Source organism: Stomoxys calcitrans, chromosome 2, assembly GCF_963082655.1.
Source record: "Stomoxys calcitrans chromosome 2, idStoCalc2.1, whole genome shotgun sequence".
Taxonomy (NCBI): Eukaryota; Metazoa; Arthropoda; class Insecta; order Diptera; family Muscidae; genus Stomoxys; species Stomoxys calcitrans.
The window spans coordinates 33,250,469-33,263,634 of NC_081553.1; the positions used below are offsets into that span (position 1 = coordinate 33,250,469).

The following is a 13,166-nucleotide window of genomic DNA, read 5'->3' on the forward strand; positions in this document are numbered from 1 at the left end:
AATCCAATTTTGATGGCAATGGCAACATGGGGTTCAAATAAATGATATATAGATATATGAGAATAGAGCACGTTCCTGAATTATTTTCCGGGCTTAGTGTTTGGGGGACCACCCCAATCCCCAAAACACTCCTAAATCGGACATATTTACCGACCATATCAATGTGGAGCTTAAATGAAAGGTATTGGGGGTAGAGCCAGAATTGATTACCCATTTTCGGGACCAATTTTCTGGGGGTCTACCCCTTTCCCAAAATACCCCACAAACAGCAATTTTTTAGTGACCATCGCAATATGGGGCTCAAATAAAGGTATTTGGGAGAAGAATACAATTTGATATCCAAATGTAGGACCATGTATTTAGGGCATCACCCCTTTCCCAAACACCCCCGCCCATCCTCCAAAAAAAAAATTTGCATGGTATTTCATTAAAAGATTTTTAATTGTCGAAAATAAACATTTCAATGAGACTTTTGTTCCATATAAAGTAAATGAAGGCGCAGCGGAGCGTGCCCGGGTCAGGTAGTATAATATAAAGGAATAGCTGTAAATGCAATCGCGGATAATCAGCGCAATCGTGTGGCTCTCAATGAGGACGTGCAGCTCCGGCTCCTGCTAAAATACTGAGCGCTCAATATGTATGACAAGGCGAGTTATTGGAAACTTTAAATAACCAATGACCATCATGTTCCCTTAGGCGGTCGCTCCAAAGGTCAGGAAGGAGCTTGCTCATCTATAAGAGCTTGACAACGATCGCTACCTTCACACGCGATATGTGGCTACAACAACAGCATAGATGCACAGCAAAAGCAGATTGCAACATAGAACTCAACCAATAAAGTCACCTTATTGAAAATAATCGAATCTTAAAGTTTATGGTTCCTTAAGTTGACCGTGAAGATGACTGAACCTTTTTTATAAAAAAAAAATACCAATCACACAAAATTATTCTACCACCTGTCCCCTAAAATCGATATTTTTTAAACGTTTTTTTTTTTTATAAAATATGATGTTTTATTTATTTAATTAAAATTAGAAATTCATTAATTTACTAACATTGTTGTTGTTCCAAGGATTTGCAAATGATTGAGTTTTGTTTTTGTAGAACAGTAGTACAGTTTTGTAGTCTACCTTATAATAGATTTTCCTTCCTTCTTGTTTATCATCTAAAATGTGTTCCATCTAATCATTGTAAACAATGCAAAATAAATTTCAATGATATCATCATCATCGTCCTGGCGAAGATTATGATGATGGGGTGTAAAAGTAATTTTATAGAATAATAGCTTTGTGGGGGGTGGGAAGGAGATAAAATGTTTGCACAACTACTTTATATTACTACGAAAAGATAAGGATATAGCAAAACAAATTTAATTCAATACACATGTACAATTTCTGTTTGCTCTCTTATAATATGGTAAAAATGTTTATATGTACAGGAATAATAAATCATGTCGTTCTTGTACCGCTACAGCGGGGAAGAGTGAATGATCTAATTATAATAATTACTTTGTTAGAGATTTGTTAAATGACATATAAAAATATGTAAAAAAAACTAAAAGAGAGTTGAAGCTTAGCGGAGCAATCTAATGGGAAGAACAGAAAAAAGCTTAAACAAATATATAAATGAATGATTGTGTTCCATGTCTATACCACATACTTTTGTTTTGGTCGTTGGAAAGCCAAAAACAAAATTACATCACAGTCCATTTAAAAAAAATCTCGTTTTTCTTCATCTTCATTACACAGGTAAATAAATAAAGTAAGCTTGAATTCTATGCAAAATTTGTATACCCTAGCATCGTCTATTTAATCCAACGTAATATAGAATTTATACGAGTGGCAGCCGATGTCAAAAGACCTGGGGCAATGGTGGATTGTTGTTGCTGTTGTTGGCCTGCCACTGGTATCATTAGATTTGCATCATGTTGTGTGGGCAAATTGGGAACAGCTTCCCAATCTAAGCGCAATGAATTTTCATCTGTGGGGATACAAAAAAGAAAATAATTCAACATTTTCTATTAGCAATGTAAGAGGTTTACCTTCAGATTCCGACTCAGTCGCTGTTTCGATTAATATTAACAACGAATCGACGGATTTCATAAGTGGAGCATTTCCCACTTCCTGAAATCCATGGCGTCCCAAATCACTCTTTTCCGGATCAAGTAGAATGAGTAGATTTTCCAACGTATGATTCTCATTCAGAGAGCGCAGTTTCACCTGCTGTGTGTATGCCAAATACATGATGTTCGAATTCAGCCTAGAAACCTTCCTTAAAAATTGTTCTTCATTTAGTTTTCGGCAAAAGTCCCTGAAAAAAAAATAGAAAGAGACTACTTTGAGCACTTGAAAACATCTCATTTAAAAATTTTCCATTAGGCCATAATCTTCTTCTTATATAAAAACAAGTAAAAAGGAGTTAAGTTCGCCTATATATTCGGATATATATGTAAACTACCTTTCGTCAAAATCCGGTAAAAAATACCTTATGCCCCATAGCAGCTATATCGAAATATGTTCCGATTTGAACCAATATTGGTCTTTTTAGTACCTATATGTAAAAATAAATCGATCTGAACCATATACGACACGAATGTCGAAAAGCCAAACATAAGTCACTGTGTCAAATTTCAGTGAAATCGGGTTATAAATGCGCCTTTAATGGGGCCAAGGCTTTAAATCTAGATATCGGTCTATATGGCAGCTATATCCAAATCTGAACCGATTTGGGCTAAGTTGCAGAAAAATGTCGAAGAGCCTAACACAACTCACTGTCCCAAATTTCGGCGAAATCGGACAAAAAGGCGCCTTTTATGGCCCAAAAACATTAAATCGAGAGATCGGTCTATATGCAACTATATCCAAATCTTGTTCGATCAAGGCCAAATTCTAGAAATATGTCGAGAGGCTTAACTTAAATCACTGTCCCGAATTTCGGCGACATCGGGCAATAAATTCGCCTTTTATGGGCCCAAAACCTTAAATCGAGAGATCGGTCTATATGGCAGCTATATTGAAATCTGGACCGATCTGGGCCAAATTGCAGAAATATGTCGAGGGGCTTAACTTAACTTACTGTCCCAAATTTCAGCGAAATCGGATAATAAATGTGGCTTTTATGGGCCCAAGACCCTAAATCGGCGGATCGGTTTATGTGGCAGCTATATCCAAATCTGGCCCGATCTGGGCCAAATTGAGGAAGGATGTCAAAGGGCCTAACACAACTCACTGTCCCAAATTTCAGCAAAATCGGATAATAATTGTGGCTTTTATGGGCCTAAGACCCTAAATCGGCGGATCGGTATATATGGGGGTTATATCAAGATATAGTCCGATATAGCCCATCTACGAACTTAACCTGGTTATGGACAAAAAAAGAATCTATGCAAAGTTTCAGATCAATATCTCTATTTTAAAAGACTTTAGCGTGATTTCAACCAAACAGACGGACGGTCATGGCTAGATCGTCTAAGATTTTTAGGCTGACCCAAAAAGTAATTGCTGATTTTTTAAAAGAAAGTAAATGCATTTTTAATGAAACTTAGAAAGAACTTTAATCAAATATACCTTTTTTACACTTTTTTTCTAAAGCAAGCTAAAAGTAACAGCTGATAACTGACAGAAGAAAGAATGCAATTACAGAGTCACAAGCTGTGAAAAAATTTGTCAACGCCGACTATATGAAAAATCCGCAATTACTTTTTGGGCAACCCAATATATACTTGTTAGGGTCGGAAATGGATATTTCGATGTATTGCAAACGGAATGACAAAATGAATATGCCCCCATCCTTCGGTGGTGGGTATAAAAAGTCATCGTCATCTTTTAGATAGGTGCCAGGATTTAAAAGAAATTTTGTTTGCACAAAAACAATATTTTTAATGAATAAATGAAAACAATATTTTGAAATGTAGAAAAATTCGGGGTTAAAAAACTCGGGGGAAACGCCCCAACCTTAAAACCATACAAACGGACATGTCAACGTACTGGGATAATATGGGTATCAAATAAAAAATATTTGGAATTAGAGTACGAATCAGCTAATGCAATTAATCTCTCAATATCGGCGGACGCAGCAACGCAAAAAAAACCTGGATGAAAATGTAGGCCCATAGGGAATAAAGAGGCCTTAATGGAAGGACAGCAGAATACGAATGTTATAATAATACTAGAGGCCATGTATTAAGGAGGTCGCCCCATGCTCTAAAAAACCCCTAAAAAGGCATTTACGCTGCTTGATACATCCAAACGAAAGGCCTTTGAGAGTACAGAAATAATCCGATATCATTATTTGAGAGTAAGATTAGCGGAGGCCACCTAACCCTCAGAAGTCGCCGCAACAGGAAGGCGACCGGAATATATGATACTGAAATAAAAAAAAAAAATTCTCAAACAAACTGCCCTTGACAGCAGAGTACGAATCCTGTATAAGTAGTTTTTGAATTATTTTGTCTGAAGGGCTGCCAACACTCAAAGAAACCCCAAACAGGACATGTTGACCGATCAGGACTACAGGACGGAAAAACTTCGAGATCTTTGGGGGTAGATTTAGAGTTTGATATTATTATTTACGGCAAAAAGTTTGGGGGTTTTTAGAGCCTGGAGGCCGCCACATAGAGTAAAATATCTCCAAACAATATGTAAGCCGACCGGGACTATAAATGGTACTCAAATAAAGTGTCTATGGAACAATAGTACGAATCTGATATAAAAATTGGTACAAGTGTATGGGTGTCGTCCACCTTCAAAAAACCCTCAACGGACCCATAGCCTGGTTCGAAAGGTCTTTGGGAGTAAAGAGATCAAAATTGTATATTAATTGATAGCGAAATATGCTGCATTCTATTGGTTTGCCCAAAAAGTAATTGCGGATTTTTCATATAGTCGGCGTTGACAAATTTTTTCACAGCTTGTGACTCTGTAATTGCATTCTTTCTTCTGTCAGTTATCAGCTGTTACTTCTAGCTTGCCTTAGAAAAAAGGGAAAAAAATTATATTTGATTAAAGTTCATTCTAAGTTTTATTAAAAATGCATTTACTTTCTTTTAAAAAATCCGCAATTACTTTTTGGGCAACCCAATATTAGACGACACACAACAAAGGCAACTACATTACAACAGAGTTGATTGTGACCCAGTTCGTGAGAAATTAATTACATTTGCAAATAATTGAAGCTAAATTTAGACTGACTCAGCGACATGTCACTACTCATAGGAAATATGTTCTCATTACCTTCGTCACCCTTCGATATTTCTAATAATAAATATCGATATATTGTTAACATCCCATCTCCTATATTTCAAATAAAATTGATATATAAAAGTAAGAGAGTGCTAAGTTCAGCCGGGCCGAATCTTATATATCCTCGACCATGGATAGCATTTGTCGAGTTCTTTGCGCGGTATCTCTTTTAAGGCAAACAAAGAATAAGAACTGTTATGCTATTGGAGCTATATCAAGTTGTAGTCCGATTCGGACCATAAATGAATTGAGTGCTAAACATTGTAGAAGTTGAGGCGCCCCGATAGCCGAGTTGGTAGCGTGCTTGGATTACCAGTGCAGGGGTCGTGGGTTCGATTCTCGACAGAAGCCTTGGCCTGTCGCTACTGTGGTATCACAATGGACTTAAAATTGTCTAAGTGAGTCTGTAAAGGACTGTCACTCTTGTAGAAGTCATTGTGTAATATTTCAATCCATTCGGGTAAGAATTGCAACTTGTAGGGTCTCAAGAAGCAAAATCGGAAGATTGGTTTATATGGGAGCTGTATCAAGACCATATTTCACATGTATGTTGAATGTCATGGGAGAAGCCGATGTTCAAAATTTCAGCAATTGGAAAATAACTACGCCCTCTAGCGGCTCAAGAAGTCATGATCCAAGAACGGTTTATATGGCAGCTATACCAGGTTATTATCCGATTTAAACCGTACTTAGCACAGTTTATGGAAGTGACACCAAAACACCACGTGCAAAATTACAGCCAAATGGATAAGAATTGCTCCCTCTAAAAGCTGAGGAAGTCAAAACCCAAGATCGGTTGCTATGGCAGCTATATCAGGTTATGAACCAATTTGAACCAAAACACCACATGCAAAATTTCAGTCAAATCGGAAGGGAATTGCGTCCTCTAGAGGCTCAAGAAGCCAAGATCCAAGTTCGGTTTATATGGCACCTATATCAAACATGGACCGATTTGGCCAAAACACCACATGCAAAATTTCAGTCAAATCGGAAGGGAATTGCGTCCTCTAGAGGCTCAAGAAGCCAAGATCCAAGTTCGGTTTATATGGCACCTATATCATACATGGACCGATTTGGCCCATTTACAATCCCAACCGAACTATACTAATAAATAGTATTTGTGCAAATAAGCCTAGCTTTACTCCTCCTTAATTATGCATCCAATGTGGTACCTTTATGACATGATTTTGAAATTAGATAACAAATAAGCTAAGCAAAATAATTAGTAGGGATTTTAAATCGACTAAGAATATCAATCGATGAAGAATACATACTACAGATTCTCAGATCAATACTTAGTTTAGTTGCAAATGTTTAGAGTAGCGCACCAGTCTACCTAGTTTATGACAAGTTTCTGTTCCTGTGAATTCAATTCTATATCTTGAAGTAGCCAACAAAGGCTGCATAGGGTAATACGCTAATACCAAGTCACGCTTAAAAGACCATTTCAGGAGTACCAGAATCAGTGAATTGCTTCTAGAAACATATAAGCTAATTCTTCGAGATAAAGGGCAATGGTTGACGGATGGGTCCTTAGCCTTCTTCTTCTGAAGTCTCTGAATTAAACGGCTTGCCTAAAAGCTATTGCTATTAGGTTTATTTTACCTGTTTTAATATTCATGTGCAACAGGGCAAACATCAATCTACATCATTTATATTAATTGTGTTTCACTTCAAAAGATTTTACATTACATAAAAAACACATAATACCCAACTTACCCATAGGCCACCTTATGCGGCAATCTTATGTTCAAGTAATAACATATCAATTGCATCAATTGTGTGGTATAGGTCAGGGCACCCACAATACGGAAAGCACTGACACGACTTGGTATTATTTCATTTGCCGTTGTCTTTGGTACATCATCTTTGTTGTCCTTCAACCATTCTCGATACGCCGAATAATCACCATTAGCTGGTAGAGATGGTGCTACAATGCGATATTGCATCTCACTAATGCCACTGCCATGAAAAACCCATTTGCCTCGTATGTACGAAGTATTCTTTGCATCGGCTAAAGCGGCAATTGTATCCGAATCTTCAGGGGGAGAATTAGATGCTTTTTGTGGTTGACCAGACCCCGAGGTGGTGGGTCGCTGTTCATCTTTTAGCACTATTTCGGATATGGGAAATATGTATTCTACCAATTGTCTTATGCCACGTCGTGTAACTTCCTTTAATGTGTCCAATAGTGTATGATGACGTTCACGAAGGTTACCTATTTTCTCTATACGATCGAGCACATAATCTTCCAGTTCTTTAACTTTAATGGGATACTTTGGCAATGTTTTACGTTTGTCGGAATTAGCTTTAGCTAGCTCATTACGTTGTTCTTGAAGGCTCTGTAGTGATGATTTTTTCTTAGCTATTAACTCCTTTAATAGTTCCACTTGCTCCTGATGTTTCTTGATTTCGAATATGACATTTTCACTGGCCTTCTTATCCTTGATCAATCGTTCATACTGTTGATTAAATTCGTTTAAGTTGGCTTTAAGCTTCAGGAATCTCTGCTGCTTTTCCGATAAACTGTAAAAAAAGAATATTCAGTTTAAAATTGCGATAGTTTAAAGTGCCTTGAATATTTAGGTTTGTAAAGCATTTAAAAGCCCGATAACTGTATATGCCTCGATATATGTATATGCCTTAATAGCCGATATTAAACTACCCTACACTGGGAATATATAATACTAATTTTTAGGAATACAATTATAAATATTGCAGCGAAGTGACTATTAGGTGTTTTAAGTCATTGTAGGCATTGCGATGGAAATGTTTTTACAAGAGCTCTCTCTAAGACGATAGGACACCAGACTGACCAAGAAGAACCTCTCATCGTCCAGTCGATCAATTGAAGCCCTTACAAAAATCTCAAATGATGAGAGGACTAAGTGTCTACCAAGAGTTGTACACCCATAAATCTGTTGTTGTTGTAGCAGAATGTTTGACACTAATGCGGCAGCCCTTGCCGATGAAGGAGTCCATCGGGTCAATCCGGTACGTACAACCAGCTGCCATGGGATTGCTTTTAAGCCTGTGTCTTCGTGCCCTTACCGCACACCCTACATAAGTCTGCCTGTCCCTGTGTCCATCACACCCTTAAATAGCTGGTGTTGCAAGTGACCAACAAGGATTCTTTTCAGCAGTCTGAGATCATGTTTCTTCATTCCCAGAATAATTGACATCCTGTTTTGCAAAGTACTCGGCCACAAGGACTTCGCCACCCGGCTATCCACAAGATATGCGTTTTAGTACACGTCATTACTGGGCAGCTCGTCGGACGTCTCGTTCCCATCCATGGGGACGCCATCCCTTGCATATTCTAACCACACTCCACCTTATATGGTCTAACACCAGAGCCTTCTGGGTCGCCTGATTATACACGTATAATGCAAATGTCCAATCAGGCATGCGTTCCTGCAAAAAAATCGATTCCAGGACCTTGGACAGCAACGACGTCAGCGTAAAAGATGTTGCACTCGAAAATAAGCCTATATGATTTCTTGATTCCAGCAACTCAAAGAAGACCCCTTTTCTTGTGCCAGTAAGTCCCGGTATATATGTACATAAATCTCTATTTTCATATTTATGCCCACATAGAGAATTTTCCTAAACAATTTCGCCAAATATTTAGACCAATCTGTCATATTTCCAACTATTACCACTACAGAGGATAAGACAAAAACTCTAAAAATATATGCAGCCAATATATACAATGCAAATTTGCCCATGAAGGAACTGGGGCAAAATTCTCACATATCATTGAGTGCATTCCGATTCAAATTTTAAGCTCAATGATAAGGGGCCTCCTTTTTATAGCCGAGTCCGAACGGTGTGCCACTGTGCGACATTTCTTTGTGGAGAAGTTTTTACATGGCTGTCATACCAAATGGTACAGTACCTTCCAAATGTCGCCAGTATTAGGAGGGGATAACCACCGTTGGATGTTGTTTGATGTTCTCCAGAATTCGAACCCAGGCGTTCAGCGTCATAGGCGGACATGCTAACCTACGCTACGCTAGCCAATCTATACACCCTACATGATAATGGCAATGTAAGCTGTGAATACACTATGAACAATTTGCATTCTCTTTTTAGTAAAAAATTTGCAGCGTTAACATTTGCGAGAGGAAGTCAAATGTGTATGGAGTGCTGAAGTGAAGATTTGTTATATCTCTTTTAAGACCAATACTGGCTTTGCATAAGCACTGCAATGAAGACGATTTTAGTCTCGGAAGGGGAAGCTAAAATTCGTTCTCATCACACTAATGACGACATTTGCATTATGCTTCATGACGAAATAAAATCACCTATAATCATCTCTTTTTCAATAGGTTCTGAAAACCAATGGCCTTGTATCAGGGCAATTACCAATTAAAAGAGTCATAATGATCACCAACTCTTCCGGATATTTCTACATTTGCAAATGTTATAAGTAAACCAAAATTAACTTTAGTAAAGCAGATAAATATCTCGCATTGCTAAGACTGTCTCACAAAGAAAAGCGTTACCACTCTTTCCCTTTAGCTAATGCAATAATCTATTTTGTATAAGTTGTCACTACCAATATAAATGTTTCTCTTCAACAAATATTCAAATGTTTATACATTACTCACCATTCTGCTGCATGGGATTGTCCCTTGCGTGTTATGTATCCTGACTTGACACATTCACGGCAGTGAAATCTATGTTGTTGTTTGAGACAAAGTAAACACTTCAATGATGGTGCTGCATCCAAGCCACTATTTCCATCTATGGCAATTCCACTCCCACATCTTAGCTTCAACTTTGAACGATGCTTTTTCTGGGATTTACCTTTCAGTAAATCGTCATCGTCTTCATCGTTCGATGCGCTGGATACTTGAAAGGCAAGACAAGGTGCTGCCTTGGAACTTTCATCGCTGCTGCTTGAAGCCATAACATAATTAAAAGTTCTTAGCTTATTTTAAATAGTCTTAAGTGATTTCTTTTTTATTCGGTTGCTATTTGTTTTTTATGCAAAAGAAATAAAAAAATAAAACTATTGGCTGATTGTAAAAAACCTCTACGTTTTTCTTTCTCCGAGTAAATTTTTTCTAATAAAGAAAAACAACAACAATATAATGTTGTATAAAGAAAGAAGAAGAAGAAGTCTCAAGTGTCAACTGGGGGAACAGCTGTTCGTTCATAGTTGCTCGAAAACGTAGCAACATTTTAAAATTCAAAGGTGTCTAGGGTTTTGGTATAAAGGGGGACGAATCGTGGGGCCCCCAAACATAGTTTTGAGTATTTTTGAGGAAACATATATCAAAAAAAACTTGAAAACCTTAACCCAGGTTCAGATAATTAGGTTACAAAAAACATGCAATGTATTGTCGGAAAAACTTGTTTGCGATAAGTAAAATAATGGTTTGAAGAGCGAAATAGCCCACGCAGCAAAGTTTTCCCGAGTTTGCCATCTTAAATTCCTACAGTAGTCCATAATAACAACTGGACTGAAACTTAGATAAGGGAGAAGGTGGTGCCTGCTAGGGCATAGTGTTTGTACATATAGTTGTTTGGCTGGTTCTAACTCCTCCCCAGTCTAACAAATCCCGCAGAAGTACTCATCTTCTTACATTTAATACCATGAAAGTTAATACCATGAAAGTATCGAGGGACAGGAAGTAACTTATTCTGCGGCTGAGGAGGCATGACCTCGAACTGCTGATAGGAGTCATGAATGGCAGCGTCAGATCTTTGACGCATTCCTGGGCACGGCGAAAATGGTTGCCTAATAACGAGAACGAGTAGGAGTCTGCAAACATCATTTATGGCAAATGACACAGCATAATGGGTAAACACCTCTTTCCTTGCCTAGATTCCATACAAACATTCAGTCTTCTCATCATTCTGGAGTTCAGTAGAGATCTGAATTGGCTGACTGGACACTGCTCTCACCGGTGAGAGCTCCTGTCTGGTTCCCTTCTTTACTGTCTTGTGCGTTTTTTCTGCTATCGTTTCAGTTTTTCTTTTTGCACATTGCTATGGTATACATCTTCTAGGGGAGGCCACCGTAGTGCAGAGTTTCGCATGTCCGCCTTGGTTCGAATCCTGGCAAGTACCACAGGAAAAATGTTTCAACGATGGTTATGCCCTCCTAGCGCTGGGACATTTGTGAGGTACTATGTCATGTTAAAACTTCGTCCAATTTTAACCACAAATATTGCAATGGACAGTCAACCATTGACCCAGGATAAGGCATGATTTTGCCCACTAAATGCCACAAGGATTGGGCGCCGAGAGCCCGGCATCTAGCATATCCCAACTGCTTTTCTCCTAGACCATAGGTACATCGTATAATCCTTTTTATACCCACCACCGAAGGATGGGGGTATATTCATTTTGTCATTCCGTTTGCAACACATCGAAATACCCATTTCCAACCCTATAACGTATATATATTCTTCATCTAAGACGATCTAGCCATGTCCGTCCGTCTGTCTGTTGAAATCACGCTACAGTATTTACAAAATAGAGATATGGAGCTGAAACTTTCTACAGACTCTTTTTTTATCCATAATCAGGTTAAGTTCGGATCGGACTATATCTTGATATAGGCTCCATATAGACCGATCCGCCGATTTGGGGTCTTGGGCCCATAAAAGCCACATTTATTATCCGATTTTGCTCAAATTTGGGACAGTGAATTGCGTCAGGCCCTTCGCCATCCTTCTTCAATCCGGCCCAGATCGGTCCAGAATTGGATATAGCTGCCATATAGACCGATCCGCCGATTTAGGGTCTAAGGCCCATAACAGCCACATTTATTATCCGATTTTGCTCAAATTTGGGACAGTAAGTTGTGTTAGGCCCTTCGACATCCTTCTTCCATTTGGCGCAAATCAGTTCAGATTTGGATATAGCTGACATAACGACCGATCTCTTGATTTAAGGTCCTGGGCTAATAAAAGGCGCATTTATTGTCCGATGTTGCCGAAATTTGGGACAGTGAGTTAAACTAAGCCCCTCGACATACATCTGCAATATGGCACAGAACGGTCCAGATATAGATATAGCTGCCATATAGACCAATGTCTAGATTTAAGGTTTTGGGCTCATAAAAGGCGCATTTATTGTCCGATGTCGCAAAAATTTTGGGATAGTGAGTTGTGTTAGACCCTTCGACTTCCTTCTTCAATTTGGCCCAAATCGGTCCAGATTTGAATATAGCTGCCATACAGACCGATCTCTCGATTTAAGGTTTTGGGCCCATAAAAGGCGCATTTTTCGTCCGATGTCTCCGAAATTTGGAATAATGAGTTAAGCTATGCCCCTTGATGTCTTTCTGTAATTTGGCCCAAATCGCTCAAGATTTGCATATAGCTGCCATATAGAACAATATACCGAATTAAGGTTTTGGGCCCATAAAAAGCACATTTATTGTCCGATGTCGCCAAAATTTGGTACACTGAGTTGTGTTAGGCCCTTCGACATCTTTCTTCAATATGGCCCAGATCGGTCCAGATTTGAATATAGCTGCCATATAGACCTATCTCTCGATTTAAGGTTTTGGGCCCATAAAAGGTGCATTATTGTCCGATGCCGCCGAAATTTGGGGCAGTGAGTTGTGTAAGGCTTTTGGATATTTATCTGAAACTCGACCTAAATCGGCCCAGATTTAGATATAGCTGCCATATAGACCGATATCTCGATTCAAAGTCTTGGCCCCATAAAAGGCGCATTTATAATCCGATATCACTGAAATTTTACACAGCGAATTATGTCAGGCTTCTCGACATCCGGGTCGTGTATGGTTCGGATCGGTTTATTTTTAGACATAGCTACTAAAAGGCCCAAAATATTTTGTTATACACAATTGAACAATGACTTGTACTTATTAGTATTTGGTCCAAATCGGAACATATTTCGATATAGCTGCTATGGGGCATAAGGTATGCATTTTTCACC

At 38.5% G+C, this 13,166-nt stretch overlaps 1 protein-coding gene across 1 annotated transcript; it reads right to left on the reverse strand.

Moving 5' to 3' along the window:
- Positions 1-1,006: 1,006 nt before the first annotated feature.
- LOC106095683 (beclin 1-associated autophagy-related key regulator) lies at positions 1,007-10,329 on the reverse strand. Its single transcript, XM_013262975.2, has 4 exons — positions 9,854-10,329; positions 6,960-7,766; positions 2,042-2,310; positions 1,007-1,980 (listed from the first exon to the last, which is right to left on the reverse strand). The coding sequence occupies exons 1-4, from the start codon at positions 10,153-10,155 to the stop codon at positions 1,805-1,807; spliced, it is 1,554 nt and encodes a 517-aa protein (XP_013118429.1). The 5' UTR covers positions 10,156-10,329; the 3' UTR covers positions 1,007-1,804.
- Between the last annotated feature and the right edge of the window lie 2,837 nt (positions 10,330-13,166).